Genomic DNA, 24127 nt, shown 5'->3' with positions numbered 1-24127 from the left:
TACTATTTATTCAATCATTCTTAATTTCAATTATTATCCTTTTACAACAACAACGTGCATTTCATTCTTAATTCACAACCCCATTTCTTAGTCCCAATCAAAATCCAATTTTTTTTTTACTACCCTTTATTTGAATGAGTTATTATTACAGTGTTGAATAGTAATTACTTATAGCAGCCATATTAAGAGAGAGAAAGTGGGTAGCTGGGAACTACTTCTTCTACTAGTAGTATATTTAGGAGAGAGATAGAGAGAGGTGTTGTGGAAGAGACAAGTACCACGTGCTATCTTAATTCATAGTATTCAAGACATTCATCAAACGTTAAACCAAAACCAAACCTACCCTCTTGTTAGTTTGGTTGGTTTTTGCATGATCATCATATACATGCATTCATCCCAACACTTTTTTCACCTTCTATAACCTCTTAAATTCAATGCTTGTTTTTCTCAAACACCTACAACAAAATTCTGTAGCAGCAAATTAAATATTACAAAATTGTTTATTTTTTATTCCAAGGTTTGTGTCCATGATCCATTTCTTCTTCATTTTATCTTTTTTTTTGTTTTGTTTTAGTGATTAAATGGTGATTATTTCTTATGCTTAGGTGAATTTGATATTGTTTATGAAGGAGGAAAAAAGGGAAAATTTTTATGCCCAATTTGTTTGAAATTGTTGAAAAAATTGTTTTTTTGTTAAGTGGGTTGGTTTAAATTTTCTATGGTATGCTAAATCACTAGGTGGGGGTGAATATTTAGTTGAAAAAGTTTGAGTGATTACTGATTGCAATCATTGGATTCTGCTTTTTTTTTTGGGATTACTGATTGCATCTGAAAGTGAGAGTGATGGAGAGAGAAAGACAGAGATGCTGAAGTGTTAGGTTGTGTTTGGCTGTTTTTATGTTTTAGTGAAAGCTTTAAGTTTGGGATTGATGAATTTGTAATAGGATTTAATGGGTAGTGTTCTGATTTTACAAAATGAGTTCACCTTATTAGCTATGGTTATGAGTGCTTCCAAAATTTGAGTTTCTTAGCAAGTCCATTTATGGTTGACCAAACAGAACCTAACATTTTTAATTATTTTATTCTTTTTACTTTGTGTCAATCTTGCAAGATAAGTTAAGATGATTTTTTTTCTTCTTTCTATTGCTTGTTTATGTTTTATCTTGAGTTTCTTCTGTACATGAATAATTCACATGAAAGTTTTCTGGATTTCTATTAGTGAAGAAGCAATATCAATTGGAGCAAAGAAAAATAAAGCTAACTTCAATTTTTTATTTATTTTTACTGTGTAGTATATTGGAGACAGCTAGAAGGAGAACAATAATGGCTAGCGCAGGGCGTGGAAATGGATATTTAAACAGTGTGCTACCGAGTAGGCACCCTGCTACTACAACCGAAGTAGATGAATACTGCAATGCCCTTGGAGGAAACAAGCCGATTCATAGCATATTGATTGCAAACAATGGAATGGCAGCAGTCAAGTTTATACGTAGTGTTAGGAGTTGGGCTTACGAGACATTTGGCACGGAAAAAGCTATCTTGTTGGTTGCCATGGCAACTCCAGAGGATATGAGAATCAATGCAGAACATATCAGAATAGCCGATCAATTTGTGGAAGTACCTGGTGGGACCAATAACAATAACTACGCCAATGTGCAGCTTATTCTAGAGGTGCGTGATTTTGGCTTCCTGAGGTTTGATACTTCCAAGTAATGTTAAAGTCGATTTTGTCAAGTTAATGTGCAACAAAGCATGAAAAGAAATTTGTACTTGGACATGTTTATTTGTTCTGTACTATTCTGCTTCATATGAGATTTCGGTCTTTATGTAGCTATCATTATTTTGACCTACATAACTTAATAAATTTTGCTGACGGCCATGCAATGTATATTCCAGATTGCTGAGATAACTCACGTTGATGCGGTGTGGCCTGGTTGGGGTCATGCATCAGAAAATCCTGAGCTTCCAGATGCATTAAAAGCAAAGGGAATTGTATTCCTTGGACCTCCTGCTATATCTATGGCAGCATTGGGAGACAAAATTGGTTCTTCGTTGATTGCTCAGGCAGCAGAAGTTCCAACCCTTCCATGGAGTGGTTCTCATGTAAGTTTCATCTTCTGCTGTAGTTTATTTCTTTTGTATGGGGTTCGCAACTCATGACTTTGCAATTTTTTTGCAGGTGAAAATTCCTCCAGAAAGTGACTTGATTACTATTCCTGATGAAATTTACCGTGCAGCATGTGTTTATACAACAGAAGAAGCAATTGCAAGTTGTCAAGTAGTAGGTTACCCTGCAATGATCAAGGCATCGTGGGGTGGCGGCGGCAAAGGCATAAGAAAGGTTTGCTTCTTGTGTGGTCAACTCTGTAGCATGTAGAAAATCATACAGTATCAATGCCTATGAAGCACTGACACAGACACTAACATGTTGGAACTGATAATAATTTGAGAAAAACTACATGTGTCAGTGTCAGAGGGAGAAACTTCAATATGAAATCTCATTGCTACATAGATCAATGTTGATAATCTTGTGCCAATCATATTTTTGGTGTGTTTTGTCGGAAAAGTTTAGAAACTAACAGACATGTGTATATTTTAGGTTCATAATGATGATGAGGTAAGGGCATTGTTCAAGCAAGTTCAAGGTGAAGTACCAGGCTCACCTATATTTATAATGAAAGTTGCTTCCCAGGTTAGATAAACCACTGAACTTTGATCTGAATGAGCATCATTCCTGGAGTCTTGATTATATTCTGACGATCTCTCTTGTTTCCAAGTAGAGCCGACATCTTGAAGTCCAATTAATTTGCGATCAGCACGGAAATGTTGCAGCATTGCACAGCCGTGATTGCAGTGTTCAAAGAAGGCATCAAAAGGTATGTAAATCCTCTGCCACTACACCAAATTGTCATGGTTGAATGAATCTCGGTAATGACCTAATCAATTATTTGTAACAGATTATTGAAGAGGGTCCCATTACTGTAGCACCTCCAGAAACGGTGAAAGAACTTGAACAGGCGGCTAGAAGATTAGCTAAATCTGTAAATTATGTGGGGGCAGCTACCGTTGAGTATCTTTATAGCATGGAAACTGGCGAGTACTACTTTTTAGAGTTGAACCCCCGACTACAGGTGTTGTACTATAACCTTGATTTTAGGTCACACCGTTATTAGTTTGTTTTTCTCTCATAACTTTGATTTTAGGTCACACCGTAATTAATTTTTTTCTCTCTTATAACTTGATTGCTTCTTCTTTTGACTCTGGTTTCTCCAGTTGTTTATGACTGATATGCTAGTATTCTGTTCGAAAATGGACACAGAAGCACTGTGTTCCTTATGATAATGCTTAAATTTATGCATTGACATAGGAATTTGAGTACTTATATTTTGTTTTGCATTTGTTGATATATAGGTTGAGCATCCTGTTACTGAATGGATAGCTGAGATAAATCTGCCAGCAGCACAAGTTGCAGTTGGGATGGGCATCCCACTCTGGCAAATTCCTGGTACAGCTTCATACATATATATAACGTGCATTTCTTACTATTATTGCATTCTTATTTGCTTGATTTCTTACATATTTTTCATGTGTCTCACACTATCACTTATCAGAGATTAGGCGTTTCTATGGGATGGAACATGGTGGGGGAAATGATGGTTGGAGGAAAACATCAGTGTTAGCTACCCCTTTTGATTTTGACGAAGCACAATCTACAAAGCCGAAAGGTCATTGTGTGGCTGTACGAGTCACCAGTGAGGACCCCGATGATGGTTTTAAGCCTACAGGAGGAAAAGTGCAGGTTAACCACTAAATCAAACAGCAATCTCATCTTTTACTTTATTATTCATCCCGTAACACATACTGAGTTAAATATTTACAGGAGCTCAGCTTTAAAAGCAAGCCAAATGTGTGGGCTTATTTCTCTGTTAAGGTAAGTCTTCTATTTCTTCAATTCTGTATGTTTAACTTGAATGTCGAGGTAGTAAATTTTGGCAATTACATGTTTGCAGTCCGGAGGAGGAATTCATGAATTCTCAGATTCTCAATTTGGTAAGTAGTAACTGTTATTAGTGATCTTCAAATGATGACGAAAAACTGCAACTCATGCTTTCTTTCTTTTTCTTGCATACATGTATTTACACAGTTCCCAATATTATGGCTTATCTTCTATCAGATGCTTATATCCTATGTTTTTACCTCAGGACATGTTTTTGCTTTTGGAGAATCTAGAGCTTTAGCAATTGCAAATATGGTACTGGGGTTGAAGGAAATTCAAATTCGAGGAGAAATTCGTACCAACGTTGATTACACAATTGATCTTCTGAATGTAAATCACTACCATGATGACAAATTAGTTTTATGGCAAGTTTTTACTATGCAGAAGTGACATTATTACAATATTTTTATCCCAGGCTTCAGACTACAGAGACAACAAAATTCACACAGGATGGCTAGACAGTAGAATTGCAATGCGGGTTAGAGCAGAGAGGCCTCCCTGGTATCTGTCTGTTGTTGGTGGGGCACTCTATGTAAGCAAACGTTTTTTTAATATATTTTTTTCCTCGAGTTTTTTTTAGTTTCTCATCATGGAATTCATGACCGGTGCTTCCAATTAATGCAGAAAGCTTCTGCCAGCAGTGCAGCTTTGGTTTCGGACTATGTTGGCTATCTTGAAAAGGGGCAAATCCCTCCCAAGGTATTTTATCCAAGTTGGAGGAACATGTGATTTATAGTGCTTCCAACTCTATTGTTATTTTCTAGTGATACTAATTTCTGCTGATAATTTTGCCAGCACATTTCTCTTGTCCATTCTCAAGTTTCTTTGAGCATTGAAGGAAGCAAATACACGGTATGTACATTCTTTGTAATTCCCTTACCTTTGTTTGGGACTTACGCTATCATAGGCAATGCTCAATTTGCATAACTCATCTTCCAAAACAATTTTCTAGATTGACATGATACGAGGAGGACCTGGAAGTTACAAATTGAAATTGAATCAATCGGAGATAGAAGCGGAGATACACACTTTACGTGATGGAGGTTTGCTAATGCAGGCAAGTTTGTTCTCTGAACAACCTATATATTTGTGCTTTTGTAGTTCTCACCACTACAGAATTATCCTGGACATTGCTCCCTTTAGTGTTTTATGCCAGTCTTTGTTCTGTATCTGATTCTTGATTTCTTAACCGGTGGTTCCCACTTGTTACAGTTGGATGGAAACAGTCATGTAATATATGCAGAGGAAGAAGCAGCTGGAACTCGGCTTTTAATAGATGGAAGGACTTGCTTGCTTCAGGTGAAACTAGTTCATTTCTACCTTTAAAAATTCTATTTCTTTTCATTGTTGCTAAGGTAACTAAACCCCTTTCATATGCAGAATGATCACGATCCATCAAAGTTAATTGGAGAGACACCGTGCAAGCTTCTGAGATATTTGGTTGCGGATGATAGTCACATTGATGCAGACACACCATATGCTGAAGTTGAGGTCATGAAGATGTGCATGCCTCTTCTTTCCCCTGCTTCTGGAATTATTCATTTCAGAATGGCTGAAGGTCAAGCCATGCAGGCTGGTGAACTTATAGCAAAGCTTGATCTAGATGATCCTTCTGCAGTAAGGAAGGCAGAACCCTTCACTGGGAGCTTCCCTATCCTGGGCCCTCCTACTGCAATTTCAGGTAAAGTTCATCAGAAATGTGCAGCAAGCTTAAACGCTGCACGGATGATTCTTGCTGGCTATGAGCACAACATTGATGAAGTGAGTAAATCTTTCCCCTCTATCCATTTACAAAGGAATCTGACAATATTTTTGGATTCCATTATTACTCGAGACTTGTATATGCCTTTCTTATTAACAAGCTAGATATCTGTCTCAGGTTGTGCAAAGTTTGCTCAATTGCCTTGACAGCCCTGAACTGCCTTTCCTTCAATGGCAAGAGTGCTTTGCAGTTTTGGCAACCCGTCTTCCCAAAGATCTAAGAAACGAGGTAAAGGGACACCTTGCCAGTTATTCCATGTAATTTAATGTTTTCTGACGTGATCTGATCTGCTCTTGAACTAGTGTTTAAACCAATGTATGTGGTTTTTCAGTTGGAAGCTAAATATAAGGAGTTCGAAATTATTTCAAGCTCCCAAACTATTGATTTCCCTGCCAAATTATTGAAGGCAATCCTTGAAGTGAGTTGATGTTCCTGAATTGCTCATTCTGATGCTTTCCCCTTTTAATATGAATAAATAAATTCATGGGGTGTGTTTTGTACTGCAGGCTCATCTTTCCTCCTGTCCTGAAAACGAAAAAGGAGCCTTAGAAAGACTAGTTGAACCGCTGACAAGTCTTGTAAAGTCTTATGAGGGTGGAAGAGAGAGCCATGCTCATAAAATTGTTCAATCTCTATTTGAAGAGTATCTTTCAGTTGAAGAACTATTCAGTGATAATATACAGGTTAGTATGATTATATGATAGCTTGTACTAATATTATTTGCGCAATTTAATCTGCTACGACCTTTTGGCTTCTATTATTTTTTCTCGACGATGCTCAAAGAATGCATGATTGGGTTTCCTTCAGTTAACATTTTGAGTTATTTATTTACTGGAACCAAACTGTTAATTGTTTGTCTCAGGGCGCTCATAAAAGTACCTTTCAACACATTCTGTTTTTCTTCATTTCCATGTTCATTTCATCGAACTAACTTTTGCTTTACCATTCAACTACTTAGAAGCTATTTTTAATATAAAAGATGTATTCCTAATCATTCAGTTTCTCTCAATATTCACAACATTTTCCCTTTCCCATGACATCTAGGCTGATGTAATTGAACGACTCCGTCTTCAATACAAGAAAGATTTGTTGAAGATTGTAGATATTGTGCTCTCTCATCAGGTATAAACTTTTATAACTTCTCATCTCGAGTGATTTACTTCCTTGACGTCCTGTTGACACGGAACAGAAATTATATTAACTGCATTTCTTGGGTTTCAGGGTGTCAAGAGCAAAAACAAGCTGATACTGCGACTAATGGATAAACTGGTTTACCCTAATCCTGCTGCCTATAGGGATCAATTAATCCGATTCTCCCAACTCAACCATATAGTTTATTCTGAGGTTAGTCCTGCTATATAGAGGGTTCTATGATCTGCATGTTATATTTTAAGGAGTCACAGTGTCTTTTTTAATTAATTTCTTCAAATTTTTTTTGATTCGAATCCTGATTTGTGTTCATCTTGATGCAGTTGGCTCTTAAGGCAAGTCAACTGTTGGAGCAAACTAAACTCAGTGAACTTCGATCCAGCATTGCTAGAAGTCTTTCTGAACTAGAAATGTTTACCGAGGATGGTGAAAATATTGATACTCCGAAGAGGAAGAGTGCCATTAATGACAGAATGGAGGACCTTGTGAGCGCTCCTTTGGCTGTTGAAGATGCCCTTGTTGGTTTATTTGATCACAGCGATCACACCCTTCAAAGGAGAGTTGTTGAAACTTATATCCGTAGGCTCTATCAGCCATATCTTGTCAAAGATAGCATCAGGATGCAGTGGCACAGATCTGGCCTTATTGCTACATGGGAATTCTTAGAAGAATACGTTGAACGGAAGAATGGGGTTGAAGACAAAACACTGGTGGAGAAACATAGTGAGAAGAAATGGGGAGTGATGGTTGTAATTAAATCTCTTCAGTTTTTGCCAGCAATTATCAGTGCTGCATTAAGAGAAGCAACCAATAACTTTCACGATCCTCTTAAAAGTGGTTCTGGTGACTCAAGTAACCATGGTAATATGATGCATATTGGATTAGTGGGGATCAACAACCAAATGAGTTTACTTCAAGACAGGTACAGTTTTGGAAATTAATTTTGAACCTGATTTTTTTTAGTATTATTATTTTTTTAATTGTCAAAGCACCAATGACTGTATCATAGTATAGCTTAACATTTTGGTCTTTTGCAGTGGTGATGAGGATCAGGCTCAAGAAAGAATTGATAAGTTGGCCAAAATACTCAGAGAGCAGGAAATAGGGTCCATAATACATGCTGCAGGTGTTGGAGATATTAGCTGTATCATACAGAGGGATGAAGGGCGTGCTCCAATGAGGCATTCCTTTCACTGGTCATCTGAAAAGCTATATTATGTAGAGGAACCATTGTTGCGCCATCTTGAACCTCCCCTATCCATTTATCTTGAACTGGTTAGTTATTTCACGGTTCAGGTCCTCGTTTTATTTTAGAATGTGGAAAAGAAGCATATTCCACTTGTACTTGCCCTTTAACTCATTAATATTTATCTGATTATAGGACAAGCTTAAGTGCTATGAGAATATTCGCTATACACCATCCCGAGATCGTCAATGGCACCTCTACACAGTTGTGGATACCAAGCCACAACCAATTCAAAGAATGTTTCTTCGAACACTTATCAGACAGCCAACCACAAATGAAGGATACTCTTCTTATCAAAGACTGGATGCAGAAACGTCCCGTACCCAATTGGCTATGTCTTATACTTCAAGGAGCATTTTTAGGTCCCTAATGGGCGCAATGGAGGAGTTGGAACTTAACTCACACAATACCACCATCAAATCTGAACATGCTCATATGTACCTCTATATCATACGCGAGCAGCAAATAGATGATCTTGTGCCTTATTCCAAGTAATTATGATTACAAAATTCTCCACATATATATATATATATATATTCTTTTATTAGCATGTAGTAAAGAAGATTTCATCTGGTTGTTACATTTTGGATGTTGATATCAGGAAAATTAACATAGAAGCTGGCCAAGAAGAAACAACAGTTGAGGCAATCTTGGAAGAACTGGCACAGGAAATCCATTCCTCTGTTGGTGTAAGAATGCACAGATTAGGCGTTTTCGTGTGGGAAATCAAGCTCTGGATTACAGCATGTGGACAGGCAAATGGTGCTTGGAGGGTCATTGTAAACAATGTGACTGGTCATACATGCACTGTACATGTAAGTTTTTATTTTCTTAGAAGTCTCGAGGAAAGCTTCCTGCATGCTACAACTTTCACCATCTATATTAATGGAGATTATTTGTAGATATTGATTTGATTTTCATAATTTCTAAAATTCAGATATATCGAGAGATGGAGGATGCCACCACTCATAAAGTGGTCTACAGTTCAGTCACTGTAAAGGGTCCGTTGCATGGTGTACCGGTGAATGAAAACTATCAACCTTTGGGAGGTATTGACCGAAAACGTCTTGCAGCGAGAAAGAACAGCACCACATACTGCTATGATTTCCCCCTTGTAAGTGATATTTAATAAATTTAGTCGATGTTTCATTTGGCTGTATGTTTGCGTATGTACACCATCTCCTTTTACTGAGTGGATAGCAAGTCAAGTCAAACTAGGTTATCTGACGAGAAATATTTTGTGCAGGCATTTCAAACATCCTTGGAACAGTCCTGGTCAATACAGCAGACAGGAATTCAAAGAGCTAATGATAAGGATCTCCTAAAAGTAACAGAGCTTAAATTTTCCGAAAAAGATGGTAGTTGGGGTACTTCTCTTGTTCCTGCAGAGCGTCTTCCTGGACTCAATGATGTTGGCATGGTAGCCTGGTTGATGGAAATGTGTACGCCTGAATTCCCATCTGGAAGGACAATATTGGTTGTTTCAAACGATGTGACCTTCAAGGCCGGGTCTTTTGGCCCAAGCGAGGATGCATTCTTTAGAGCAGTAACTGATCTTGCCTGTGCAAAGAAAATACCTTTAATTTACTTGGCAGCAAATTCTGGTGCCCGTTTAGGTGTTGCCGAGGAAGTCAAAGCTTGTTTCAAAGTTGGTTGGGCTGAGGAATCTAAACCTGAACATGGTTTTCAGTATGTATATTTAACACCTGAGGATTATGCTCGAATCGGATCATCAGTGATGGCACATGAATTAAAGCTTGAAAGTGGAGAAACCAGATGGGTTATAGATACCATTGTTGGCAAAGAAGATGGACTGGGAGTTGAAAACTTGAGTGGTAGTGGGGCCATTGCCGGTGCCTATTCAAGGGCATACAAGGAAACCTTTACATTGACATATGTTACCGGTAGGACTGTTGGAATTGGTGCTTATCTTGCTAGGCTTGGGATGAGGTGCATACAGAGGCTTGATCAACCTATAATTCTTACCGGGTTTTCAGCATTAAACAAACTTCTTGGTAGGGAGGTGTACAGCTCTCACATGCAACTTGGTGGACCGAAAATCATGGCAACAAATGGAGTCGTTCATCTCACAGTTTCGGACGACCTTGAAGGCGTTTCTTCTATTTTGAAGTGGCTTAGCTACGTTCCTTCTCATGTAGGTGGTGCACTTCCCATTGTAAAGCCCCTTGATCCCCCAGAGAGGGAAGTGGAGTATTTACCGGAAAATTCATGCGATCCTCGTGCTGCCATTTCCGGAACTCTGGATGTTAATGGAAAGTGGCTGGGAGGCATTTTTGACAAGGACAGCTTTGTGGAGACACTAGAAGGATGGGCTAGAACAGTTGTTACAGGAAGGGCAAAGCTTGGAGGAATCCCTGTGGGAATTGTTGCGGTGGAAACACAAACAGTTATGCAAATAATACCTGCTGATCCAGGTCAACTTGATTCTCACGAGAGGGTTGTTCCTCAAGCCGGGCAGGTGTGGTTTCCTGATTCTGCGACCAAGACGGCCCAAGCGATATTGGATTTCAACAGAGAAGAACTCCCACTTTTCATTATCGCAAACTGGAGAGGCTTTTCAGGTGGACAAAGGGACCTTTTTGAAGGAATTCTTCAGGCTGGTTCGACTATTGTGGAGAACCTTAGGACATACAAACAGCCCATATTTGTATACATTCCAATGATGGGTGAACTCCGAGGCGGGGCTTGGGTTGTTGTCGACAGCCGAATCAACTCAGACCACATTGAAATGTATGCTGAGCGAACGGCCAAAGGTAACGTCCTTGAGCCGGAAGGAATGATTGAGATCAAATTTAGAACAAGAGAATTGTTGGAGTGTATGAGAAGACTTGATCAACAATTGATTAATTTGAAGGAAAAACTTTCTGAAGCCAAGAGTAACAAGGACTATGGTGCATATGATTCTCTGCAGCAGCAGATTAGATTCCGTGAGAAACAGCTTTTGCCTTTGTATACTCAGATAGCTACAAAATTTGCTGAACTCCATGATACTTCATTAAGAATGAAAGCAAAGGGTGTAATCAGAGAAGTTCTTGATTGGCGTAACTCGCGTTCTGTCTTCTATCAGAGACTGCACAGGAGAATCGGTGAGCACTCACTGATCAACAGCGTGAGAGATGCTGCTGGTGACCAATTGTCATATGTTTCTGCCATGAACTTGCTCAAAGAATGGTATCTGAATTCTGATATCGCCAAAGGTAGAGAAGATGCTTGGTTGGACGATGAAGCCTTCTTCAGATGGAGGGATGATCCAGCAAACTACGAGGATAAACTAAAGGAATTGCGCGTCCAGAGACTGTTGCTTCAGTTGACAAATATTGGCGACTCGGCTCTAGATTTACAAGCTCTACCTCAAGGTCTTGCCGCCCTTTTAAGCAAGGTAAAAAACACTCTTGTTATTATCTAGTTATTACATAACTGTTTACAGTTTATCATTTACTTTATCATGTTTTGGAACATCGATATATTATTATTTGAATTTTCACGTGCAGTTGGAAGCATCAAGTCGCGATAAGTTGACCAGTGAACTTCGCAAAGTACTCGGTTAGTAGCAGTGAATGCTCCTGTGATCTGCCCATGCACTCATGTTGTAGTGTTCACGTCGTTGATACATGACCATATAGAAATGTATCCATTTTACGATGTTATCATCAAAGTAGCAGCATCCCTCGGAAAATGGACTTTCACTTGAGGGATCAAACTGTAAATGACTTCGGTCTTGGATAGATATTTAATTTATGCAGTTAGAGGATCATAACCAGCATCACCATGTTTGGTCTATTTATTTGCTGGTTGATTGATTCTTTGCGTGTATCTGAATAAACATGTAATAATTTGTAACATTGATTATTTTTTATGAAAAACAAAGTTTTGGGCACTCCTTTTATAAGTACTCCATTTATAACTAATTTTTGCTATTTTTGCTATTTACAAATTATTTTTTATCAAAAATTGACTCATTGGCCGTGGATTTATGAATCTTTTTAAGCCAAAATATCAAGCTTTCCAACAAGTTTTGTTTGGAAAATTCACATTTTCGCCAACTTTAAACACTATCACAGCATAAAAAAACACGGTTTGTTTAAAATAAGGAAGGGGTGATGAATGGATGATTGTGAGATAACTGCAAAATTATGTAGACACCAAAATTTAGATTATACAAGTGGTTTCAAAGTATTTTTATTTATAAAGTAAATCAATTTTTGATATTCTTATTTTAAATAGCAAAAATTACTTATAAAAGGAGTGCTATTAACATCAATTATTATTATTATTATTATTATTATTATTATTATTATTATTATTATTATTATTATTATTATTATTATTATTATTATTATTATTATTATTATTATTATTATTATTATTATTATTATTATTATTATTATTATTATTATTATTATTATTATTATTATTATTATTATTATTATTATTATTATTATTATTATTATTATTATTATTATTATTATTATTATTATTATTATTATTATTATTATTATTATTATTATTATTATTATTATTATTATTATTATTATTATTATTATTATTATTATTATTATTATTATTATTATTATTATTATTATTATTATTATTATTATTATTATTATTATTATTATTATTATTATTATTATTATTATTATTATTTGTTATTGTCATTTTAAATAGCAAAAATTACACTTACTTCCCCGGAGGTTTTCTTCAACAACACGTAAACGTCCCCGTGAGCTTAACTCAGTTGATAAGCACAATACATAATATATGCAAGGTTCGGAGTTCGAACCCCGGACACCACAAAAAAAAAAAAACACGTAAACTCCCTTTAGTTTTTAAAAAACATCTGTTATAACATGAAGGCCAAAATTTGTTCCTTGGACGGATAAAGATCTTGATTCTAATTTAAAAGGACTGTACCTTAATCTCCTTTATTTTAATGAATAAATGGAATTCATTCCAAATTTTGGAAATCGTTCTTTACTATATTAGTCTACTACCCATATATATATATATATATTTTCAAATAGTTTAGAGACTTGGAATTCACATTTTTAAGGTGAATAAGTCGGAAGTCCAGAGTTTGAATCCCGACTTTTGCATATATTATGCAATACCCTTAGAAACTGAGATGAGCTCACACGAACATCTACTACCCATACTTTACTTGCATCATAATTTACTTTCATTTGCACCATTGACTAACTATAACGATATGAATTCAAAGAGAAGAGAAAACAAGAAAAGAAGGTTGTGATTCCAGTAGAATGCAATTGATTAACTTGATTAAAAAACAAAATACTAATCTCTATTTATATTGATAGAGACTCAATCATAAATAAAAAAAAAATCATCATAATAATATTTTTTTATAATAATAATAATAGTAGTAATAATAAACAATATAAAATTTAATCCTAAGAGATATTATAATGGCTTAATTACATATTCGATCCCTTAACTTATTTGTTTTTTCCGATTTGGTCCCATAATTTTAACTTTTTCCAATCAAGTCCCACATGTACACCTCCGTAACTACATTAGGTCCTTTCTGTCATTTGCCCGTTAGTGATGCAGACGTGGGCAATCCCACGTGGCACGTATATAAGGGAATCGTTGGAATAGAGAGAGAAGGTTACAGAATTAGAAAGAGGTTTTGAAGGTTAGAGAGAGAAAGAGGAACACGAACACAAACCTTGAAGATTGAAAGACAAGCTCGCTCTGAGAAAGAGGAAGTTGGAATCGAGGAAGAGAAAGACGAAAATGGCTGAACCAGAAGATTTCGATGCTGATGCTTTCGTCGAGGTTAGTTTTCTTTAAATTTTCAAAAGTTAGGGTTTAGGGTATTTTCGAAAAGTGGTTTTGGTGTCTGGTTTTGAATGTTTTCTGGTATAGGGTTTTTCGTATCCTGGTTTAGGGTTTGTTTGAGTTGTTGAAAATCAAATTTTGAGGGGTTGCTTTATATGTATCTTCGATATCTACTGTTAATCTGTCAAGTTTGTATATAAAAACGTGTATGTATGATTTATGTTGTTAATGTCTTCATTTTTGAAAACACACTAATTAGGGTTAGGCTTTTCGAATTATAGGCTGAGGATGGTAGATTTGTCCTTGTGCTACACCATGGGGGGGCTTTTGTTGAGTTTAACCATAATGCCTATGATGGTGCTGAAACTGAGTTGGAGTGTGAACCTGACTACTGGGCATATTTTTCCATCTTATCAACCATAAAACGTTTAGGCTACCCAATGGTTAAGAGTCTTTGGTATTATGATCCTGCAAGAGTGGATGAACTGGTTCGTTTGAGGAATGACATGGGTTGTAGAAGGATGAAATTCATAGCTGAGGATAATGGTAGAGTTCACTTGTATGTAGAACACATTATATGTTCACCTGAATATGGTTACTTGAATCCCTTGATTGAGTACCCTTTAGGACATGTCCCTCCTCATGGTGCAGCTGCAGCTGAAGTAGTAGATGATGTATTTGAGGAGGATTATGTGGGCCCTGAGATGGAAGCTGCAGTAGAAATTGAGGAGGATAATGTGGGAAATGGTGTAGATGAGGTGGAAGAAGTTAATGTGGAAAATGTGGGCCCTGATGTTGGTGTTGTGTTTGCTGAGATGGAAGAAAATGTGGGACCAGAGATGAGGGCTGAGTTGGATGGTGGGGACACAGAGAATGTTGATTTGGGGACCACTGAGAGAAATGATATTTTTGAGGGAGCAAGTGGGGTTAATGAAGGAATAAATGAGGGGCCCACTGGTGGTGCTTTTGTGACAGATCTGGATGGGGCTTTGAATGGGGGGAGTAATGTAGTTAATGAGAGTGGGTCTAGGGCAGAACTTAATGAAAATGGGGAGGGTGAACCACATGGGCTAGATGCAGAATTCAGGAATGGGCTAGATGATTTACTGGATGGTAATGGGTCAGGTTGTGAAAGTGTGGAGAAAGAGGACAGTGCAATTGATATACATTTTGAGGGGCATTCAGATGAGGAGATAGGGTTGGAAAATAACTTTGGGAATTTTAACATTGATGTGGGTGAACCTACTTTGAACCAGTTTCAAGAAGTTAATGTGGATGAAGATGTTGCTGTTAGAGAGGTTGTTACAGAAACTGAACCTGCTGCAGAGGTTGTAAGTGAACAATTGCAGAGTGAAGCAGGAGATAAAGGGAAAGGAAAGAAAGCAAGTGGTTCAACTTCTAAGCCTAAGAGAAAGAGAGGAAGACCATCAAAGAAAAAACAAGTTCAGAATGATTCTATATTTGATGATGAGGTTTTACTTGAGCAGGTAAATAGTGAGATTGGTGAGTCTAGTAGAGGCAGGGAGAGAGGATTTAGTGAAGATGAGGAATATAATACTGAAGACCTAGATAGTGGTTGTGAAACTGATGAGGAAGAAGAGTATGGGAGGAATAAGAAGAAGAAATTTCCTACCTTCAAACTTCCTGACAACATGAGAGATTACAAGTGGGAAGTAGGAACTTATTTTGTGTCTAAACATGATTTTATTCATGCCATGAGAACATATGCTGTTCATTCTGGTAGGGAGTTGAAGTTCAAAAAAAATGATAAGATTAGGGTTAGGGTTGCATGTAAGAAAACTTGTAGTTGGATGGCTTTTTTAGCAAAAATACCTGAAGAGGAAACTTGGCAACTAAGGAAGGTAGGAGACCATAACTGTAGCAGGGGACACAAACTTAGGATTATGAATGCAAAGTGGTTGGGACCTAAGTTGCATAATAGGGTGAAAGAGAGTCCAAATCTGAAGTTGTCTACTATAATGGAGAGATCACAGTTGAAATGGGGTATTGAAGTAGGTCCAAGTAAGGCATTCAGAGCAAGAGGGATTGCAAAGGACTTGGTTGATGGGTCATTCAGGGAGCAATATGTCAGAATCTATGACTATGCCCATGAGTTGATAAGGTCTAATCCTCATTCAACTGTGAGAGTCAGTACTCAACCTTTTCAGGGAAGTGAAGAACAACTAGAAGTGCCTGGTGCTGTTTTGTGTCCACATTTTCAGAGAATGTATATATGTTTTAAAGCTTGCAAGGAGAGCTTCTTCAAATGCAATAGGCCAATTATTGGGTTGGATGGATGTTTCTTAAAGGGTTACTATGGAGGCCAACTGTTAGCTGCCATTGGAAGAGACCCAAATGATCAAATGATGCCAATAGCATTTGCTGTAGTTGAAGGAGAAACAAAGGAGTCCTGGGCTTGGTTTTTAGACCTGCTTGTTGGAGATCTAGGTGGTGTCAGTTTGTGCAAAACATACACTTTTATAAGTGATCAGCAAAAGGTAAACTTTTTATCATTATTTATCATATTAAGGTCATAATTTTACTTACTTATATATCATTATTTATATGTTTTTAGCATTATGTAGTTACTTATATATCATCACTTTGCAGGGACTTTTGCCAGCTATTACTGAATTGCTAGGTGATGTAGACCAAAGGTTCTGTGTGAGACATTTGTACAACAACTTTAGGAAGAAATTTCCTGGAAAAAAATTGAAGGAGTTGATGTGGAGAGCTGCTAAGGCAACTTACTCAAATGCCTTTGATGATGCAATGACTGAGATCAGAAAGATAAGTGAGGGTGCTTATGAATATCTGAAGTTGATCCCTGCTAAGCACTGGAGTAGGTCCAAGTTCACTTCTGGGCCACTCTGTGATACCCTAGTAAATAACATGTCAGAGGCTTTTAACTCAACAATTGTCATACCTAGAGGAAAGCCAATTGTAACTATGTGTGAGGACATCAGGATTTACATGATGGAGAGGTGGGAATCAAATAGGCAGAGGATTGCTAGGTATGAAGATGTAGTTCTTCCAAACATTAAGAAAAAACTTGTAAGGGAATCTGCTAACACCAATAATTGGATGGTTAGGTATGTCACTTTCTCACCATCTATTTTAGTTTGAAATTGATTTCTCTGGATTGGTTTTCTGAAATTTATATATAATTTGTTTCTATCTTGTTAGGCGTTCAAGTGTGCATGATTTTCAAGTTATTAACATCAACTCCACAACTGAAAAGTTCTATGTGAATCTGTTGAGAAGGTCATGTGATTGCAGGAAATGGTTGTTGACAGGCTTACCATGTTGTCATGCCATTTCCTGCATGAAGAACCAAGATATGGACATCAATGAGTTTGTCCCAGACATTTTCAAGAAGGACCAATATGCAGCCTGCTATGCTCCTATAATTTATCCAGCCAATGGTCAGAATCTATGGGAGAGGACAGAGTATAATGACCTCCAGGCACCACCAATTAGGAAGCAACCAGGAAGGCCTAAGAAAAAGAGGAACAAAGAGGCAGGTGAATTGCTGAGAGATGATGGTCAGATGAGGAGGGCAAGATATGGAATTAAGTGCAGCAGATGCAAGGAAAGTGGACATAATAAGTCCACTTGTAAGCTCCCACCACCACAACAAACTGAAGGTGAATCTACTCAGACTGTTAACACAACAAATGTTCAAGCATCTGAGACAAATGCATCTCAAGCCACTGAAGGTGCTCAAGCAACAACAAATGGTCAAGCATCTCAGACAAACACATCTCAAGGTCCTCAAGCTACTCAGAGAACAACTCAAGCAACTACTAGGCATGGTCAGTCTTCAAGTGGTCAGACAAACACACAACCATCTGCTACTCAAGGAACCTCTGCAACAAGTGCTCAGAACAGAAAAACCAGAAAGAGGAAGCAAAAAGAGCTCCAATCATCAACACAACCAGAAGCAGCTAAGGGAAAAAAGAAGAAGGTGTCTGCAAGAACTGATGGTGCAGCATCAACCCAGCAGTAATGCAATGCCTATGTGCATTTAAACATTATTTTGGTGTCAAGTAAATGCCTATGTGCATTAGGTTTTATGACTGATATTTCTGATAACAGTCTTTTTGGTTTAGGGTTTTGCTGTCATGTAATGCCTAAGTGCATTTAACATTGTTTTGGTTTCATGTAAAGGCCTATGTGCATTAGGTTTTATGACTGAAAAGTTCTGATAACATTATTTTGGTTTAGGGTTTTGCTGTCATGTAATGCCTAAGTGCATTTAACATTGTTTTGGTTTCATGTAAATGCCTATGTGCATTAGGTTTTATGACTGATATTTGTGTTTTGGTTTCATGTAATGCCACAGTGCATTTAACATTATGGCTGTGCAATTGTAATGCCTAAGGGCATGCTAGAATTCTAATGTATCTCTAATGGTTACCTTCAGCCAATTGTCATTTTATGGTTAATTTCTCTTGCAAATACTCAATTCATCATTACTCAATTCATTACCAGGAACAAATGCATTGCTCAATTCATCATTTCAATTCAATACTCAATTCACTACACAAATGCATACCAGGAACATAAACAAACATTCATCATTTCAAAATATGCAATAACATCTTTTCATTGATATAATAGTCATACATTGAACAATTCATTAATCATTTCATCCTAAACTTCACACATTTCATTCATCACATTACAATCCTAATCCTATCTATTACAACCCTAACATACTATTTCAAATACATCAAACTCCATGTGCCACTCATTTTGCACACTAGTGTTGTCCCTAACACAAGACATAGCCCAAAAGATGTTAATCCGAAAATCAAAGATAGCTTTAACCATGATCTTGTCTTTTGCAATTGAGTCTTCAACTTCAAATTTTTTTTCTCAAGCTTTGCAGACTTGTTATCACTGTCTTCATTATAATCTTCTTCAATTAACTTAAAAAAGCTGCAGCCTTTATCAAAGGGATTCTTGTAATTTCTGCACCCCCAAAATTTCCTACCACAGTTAGGGTTTGAACTATCCATAACAGTGCGAATCACACTTTCATCCCCACACCTGCACTGTGTTGCTACTCTTCTCCTTAGATTCGAACCAACAGACCCATTAGAAGATTGACCCGTTTGCCATGAATTTGGGTTAGGTTTTGACATCTTCAGATTCAATTTGAGATTCAAATTTCGAAACTGGGTTTTGTGAAAGAGATGAACACAGTTTGGGTTAGAATTCCAATTTGCGTTGTGTTGTGTTTGAAAGAGGCAGCAAATCGATGACAAAAGGAGGAGAGAAGAATGAAAATCGATGGAAAAAAAGGAGGAGAGTAGGAGAACGAGGGAAGAAGGAAAACGATGGAGGAGAGGAGGAAATCTGGAAGAAAAAAAAATTCTCTTATATACGTGCCACGTGGGATTGGCCACGTCTGCATCACTAACGAGCAAATGACAGAAAGGACCTAATGTAGTTACGGAGGTGTACATGTGGGACTTGATTGGAAAAAGTTAAAATTATGGGACCAAATCGGAAAAAACAAATAAGTTAAGGGATCGAATATGTAATTAAGCCTATTATAATCTAATCTAATTTTTTTTTTTTAATATTCTAACAAAAAATATAATGAAAATTTAGAATAAACAATGAGAGTTTGGTTCCCCCTCAAAAAAAGAAAGTGTGATAGTTTGGTTAGTTTTCAAAAAATTACTACTCCATCCGTCCCAAAATGTAAGCAAAAATTGGTCAACAAAAGTTAATGTATTTTGTTCAAAATTTGTGTCAGATACATCAACTTATGTTAACCCATTTTTACTTACATTTTTGGACGGAGGGAGTATTTCAAGCTTTATTGCGACTATCATATTCCTAAATTAGTATGGAAACAATTTAACTCACCCTTGCATTTCTAAAGAACCATGCATAATTCTAGAGATACACATTTGGACGACACAAACTCTTCATTTGTCTAGAAGTACATTTTCAAATTGCACAAACCTCCTTCCCATTGAAAAGGCTAATTTTTTTTTTGAAGCTAGACTTTGTGAGAGAGACAGAAAGCTAATATGATATCCTACCTGATCGACGGTCCATCTGCGACCCCCAACAGCAATGCCATCCATACCCATAATTTCTAAAACTGCCCTCTCGAAGTCTTGTAATCCTTCCTTGACCAGTTACAACACTGCTTATAACCGGTTTAGATTATAGTAGATTAAGTCCTCCAAGGTTTGAGGCAAACTCTGTCGGTAAGGGGAGGACTGGAGGTAGGTGCCAAGGTCGAAGTCAACCAGTATAAAAATCTCTGGTGTTGTTTTCTCTATTCTTACCATTCAGTTTACATATATTTCAATTTGATCTTATTTTAAGAACACGAGAAAAAGATTTTTAAATCCATCACAATTCAAACTCTCCCTTCTTGTGATTTTCTCGCCTTTAGGAATTACTCTATTTAAGAAGGCATTGCTTGATCTGGGATCAAGCAGCCAACAAATACAATATTGCAGTTTGTTGACGGATCTTGCAAAAAAACCACGCGTGAAGTTGGAAGTTGTCCACATCAAAGTGGGCAAATTTGAGTTCTAGCACGATCTATTTGTGATGGACATTGAGGATGGTGATACGTCTCCTATGATGCTAACAAAGTCATTCATTCAGAAGTCCTAAATAATAATGGATATTGGTGATAATTGGCTGACTATAAATTGGACCAAAAAGAGGAGCTCTGCTTCGATTTGTTTGAAAAAGTTAGCAAAACATACACTTCCCAGAGACTCAAGGGAAGAGCAGTTAAAGCATCCTCATTGCCATCTTGATCATATAAGAATCACGCGTCGAACTAATGATGTAAAACAACCGTGTATTTTGAACATGAGCATTCATGAATTAACCGAGTTTCTGCACTGGTCATGTGGTTTCACTTGAAAAATATTGTATTATGCTAAATTCGCTAAGCGATGCATCATTTTGCTTAGCGAATCAATCAATTTTTAACTAGGAACTTTATGTTTTGATTCCCTAAACGAGCCACATTTCGTGTAGTAAAAAAATTCTCTCAAAGCCACAACACATACAAGTTCATAATTTTCATCCTTTTTCTTGAAACAAGTGAAACCCATTCAATGATTTCATTTTTCACTCTCACATTCATCTTTATTTCATCAGCCTCAATTCAAAAGGTATGTGTTATTAGTGAATCACATGGTTTGTATTTATTGAATATTGCATGTTATCCATGTTTATGTCATTGTAAAAATATGAAAGACATCATGAAATGTTTGATAAGGAATGGAAAGAATAATAACATGCTATGATTTAAAAATTGTGTTAGAACTCATATGGTGTGATACCATCTTGAATTGATTGATTAAATTTGCTAAAATGTATGAAAAATAGGATTTATAACTAGTTTGATGCATTTTGATATTGTTCACTGTGATGTATGTCTTAAAGATAATTTAATGCATTGTACCAAAAAAAAAAAAAAGATAATTTAATGCATGCACGCTTAATTTATGATATCTTGAAAAAAAAAAATTATCATAACCTCTAAAACTACATTATGGAAAATTTTAAAGCATGGAATATTTTTTAGTTAATATGCTTTATTTGTCATGCATTTTAGAGACAGAAAACTGCACAAACAAGCACCTCAAGAGCATTTCATCAGAGGTGTTCTTGATGCTGATCTTGCACAACATTAAGCCCAAAAGAACGAGACAGACATCGCCCGAGTAATTTCAAATGAGATTCGATATATTGTGATTTCAGAACCAAGTCCAAGGTCACAAGCCAAAAACCTTTGGCCTTTGCCCAACCGATCATGAGGATTTGTTGTGCAACACAAGTACCTATTAAATCACAAGTTCACTATAGGATTCACAGGGACATAACTGAAGAATATGCAAACATATATTTCACTGGAAGACGCATGCATATTGTTTTGCTATTATGGGCTAGAATACTATTTTGATATGCTTCTGTTTGCTAGTTTGCTTTGCTTTATCTTCTTTTTATAGGCTTCTTTGTATCATGTACCTATCTCTGCCAGCTTAGGGTTTGTCTTGCCTTAGATTGACTTTGGTGTTTTCTTGTATACATGGGTTTAGGCCCCAATCCTGTCTTTTAGTGTTTTTTTTTTTTTGCCTTATGAAAAAAAAAACCTGGTGATTCACCAACAATTGATGCTCCTGAGGGACGGATCCAGACTTTTGGTACTGTGGGGCTAAATTTTCAAAGAAAAAATAATGCAAACTATATTAAAAATAAGAAATAACATTATTTGATACAATACATTACAATGAAAATCTCGTTTCTTATCTATTTGTTGAAAATGAGCTAAAATGACATCATTGCTAGCTAATTGTTAAAAGAACATCTCTTTCTATATAAGTTACAAGACGGTCATTTAGCACTGATCACCTATTTTGTTACATAGGTTACTCTTCACAACTTTCATAGCTGAAAAAACACGTTCAACACTTGCAGTTGTTACCGGCAAGAGCAAAGTCAACTTCAAAAGTCTATAAACCAAAGCAAATGTGTTGCATTTATTTGTTTCCACAAGTTTTGCACAATGATCTGAAAGCCCTTTCAACTTAGCAAATTTTCGGTCAGATCGAACATTTGTAATATAATTCGTAAGTTGATGGCGTAACGCCACTTCCGACACATCTATAAAATCATTTGGATAAAACCCAATCATCCTCAATAATTTGTTCACATCAAAAACTGCAAATGACTTTGCGAAACTCAAACATGAAACACACTGTAAAATAAATAGATAGTTTACTCATAATTTTGAGTTGGTCTGATTTATTATGTTGTATTCCCGTTTTGAGTTGTACATGAGCCAAGTTTAATGCCCCCAGTCTCTTTAGATATTTTTTTTTTGAGGAAATCTCTTTAGATATTTAGAAGTTGAAATATAGGAAAATTTGTTTTAACAAGGATTAAGATTAAGTTTGTTTGTTCTTTAAAAAAAGATTAAGTTAGTGTGTTTTATTGAGTGGGTTTGTTTTAATTTGTTTTTAAGAGTGAAAATATAGGGGGAAGTTGAACTAAAAGACACAAAAGGATATAATTTTGATGACGTGTCAAAAAATTAAGAAGGGATAAAATTGTATTTTTAGTAGACATTAAGTTTCATAATTAGAGAATAGAATAAATTTAGCTCCACTATTGATGTCCAAGTCTGGGTGTGTGTTTGGTTCAGCTTTGAATATAATTGATTCTGACAGAATTGATTCTGATAGAATTGATTCTGACAGAATTGATTCTGAGAGAATTGATTTATGTTTGGATACAATTATGTAGAATTGATTAAACAAACTGATTTATGTTTGGATACAATTATGTAGAATTGTTTTTGAATGCATAATTACTAAAATAGACATAGCTAAAGGAGAATTGATAAAGAAGGAGAATTGATAAAGGGCAATAAAGGAAAATAATAGGTTGTAATAATAAAATATAAAATTTACTGTTTATAATTGATTCTAGAAAAGCTAGAAGCTAGGATTTGTAGCTTCATGGAGAATTGCTTTTGGAGGATAAAAGCAATTCTGAAAAGCCAAACCAAACATGTTGTTTTTGGCTAGAATTGCTTTTGGCACTGATTATAAGATTGTATGTCCAAGAGTCCTATCGTCCACTCAACTCAAGAAACTCATTTTTTTTACAATTTTTCTGACTAGGGTTTTAATTTTATCATAGAGATCAAACTCATTATCAAGAGTTGATGGGTCTCATCATGATTAATCATTAATTATACAAGTATTTAATCGTATCCAAGATCCTTTCAACTAGCACCATATGATATTAGATGCTCATAATTAAAATACAATAAATAATATGTTAATTACCATGACAATCTCAGGTAAAAATAACCATTATATTCTTTCTTGAGAATTTTTCCATTGATACTTAAAAGTAATTGATCATTAGAAATTCTTAGTTGAGTCATTTCAATGATCACGTCACTATATACATCATCTATATATGTAATTTAATAAATGAGATATATTAAGTTTTACCCAAAAAGATTTGTTCAAAATGAATGTCACTTTCTGTTTTCAATGCAATAATAACTTTTTCTTTTCAATTGTACCCTTCAAGTAATACTATATACACTACTTTCAAAGTATTATTTTTTCTTTAAGGAAAAACA

The 24127-nt window shown here is 36.1% G+C and overlaps 3 protein-coding genes across 3 annotated transcripts; all 3 read left to right on the top strand.

Moving 5' to 3' along the window:
• Positions 1-213: 213 nt before the first annotated feature.
• On the top strand, positions 214-12052 carry LOC146940131 (acetyl-CoA carboxylase 1-like). Its single transcript, XM_085753740.1, has 30 exons — positions 214-517; positions 1293-1671; positions 1897-2103; positions 2180-2341; positions 2600-2692; positions 2781-2876; positions 2958-3131; positions 3412-3505; positions 3612-3799; positions 3881-3931; positions 4011-4050; positions 4203-4327; positions 4413-4529; positions 4622-4696; positions 4793-4849; positions 4950-5054; positions 5210-5296; positions 5378-5758; positions 5877-5987; positions 6091-6177; positions 6266-6442; positions 6804-6881; positions 6981-7103; positions 7232-7830; positions 7946-8183; positions 8290-8645; positions 8756-8969; positions 9092-9268; positions 9401-11554; positions 11667-12052. The coding sequence occupies exons 2-30, from the start codon at positions 1324-1326 to the stop codon at positions 11721-11723; spliced, it is 6771 nt and encodes a 2256-aa protein (XP_085609866.1). The 5' UTR covers positions 214-517; positions 1293-1323; the 3' UTR covers positions 11724-12052.
• Positions 12053-14778: 2726 nt separating this feature from the next.
• LOC146940130 (uncharacterized) lies at positions 14779-17100 on the top strand. Its single transcript, XM_085749848.1, has 2 exons — positions 14779-16472; positions 16585-17100. The coding sequence occupies exons 1-2, from the start codon at positions 14790-14792 to the stop codon at positions 17098-17100; spliced, it is 2199 nt and encodes a 732-aa protein (XP_085605974.1). The 5' UTR covers positions 14779-14789.
• A 213-nt stretch (positions 17101-17313) lies between these two features.
• Positions 17314-17983, top strand: LOC146940129 (uncharacterized). Its single transcript, XM_085749847.1, has one exon. The coding sequence runs from the start codon at positions 17315-17317 to the stop codon at positions 17981-17983; it is 669 nt and encodes a 222-aa protein (XP_085605973.1). The 5' UTR covers position 17314.
• The last annotated feature ends 6144 nt before the right edge of the window (positions 17984-24127 follow it).

Source organism: Medicago sativa, chromosome 3 (genome assembly GCF_051527215.1).
Source record: "Medicago sativa cultivar Bolivia chromosome 3, Bolivia_mono, whole genome shotgun sequence".
In the NCBI taxonomy this organism is placed as follows: Eukaryota; Viridiplantae; Streptophyta; class Magnoliopsida; order Fabales; family Fabaceae; genus Medicago; species Medicago sativa.
Note: the sequence above shows the minus strand (reverse complement) of the source record. Positions and strands in the feature narration are given on the sequence as shown.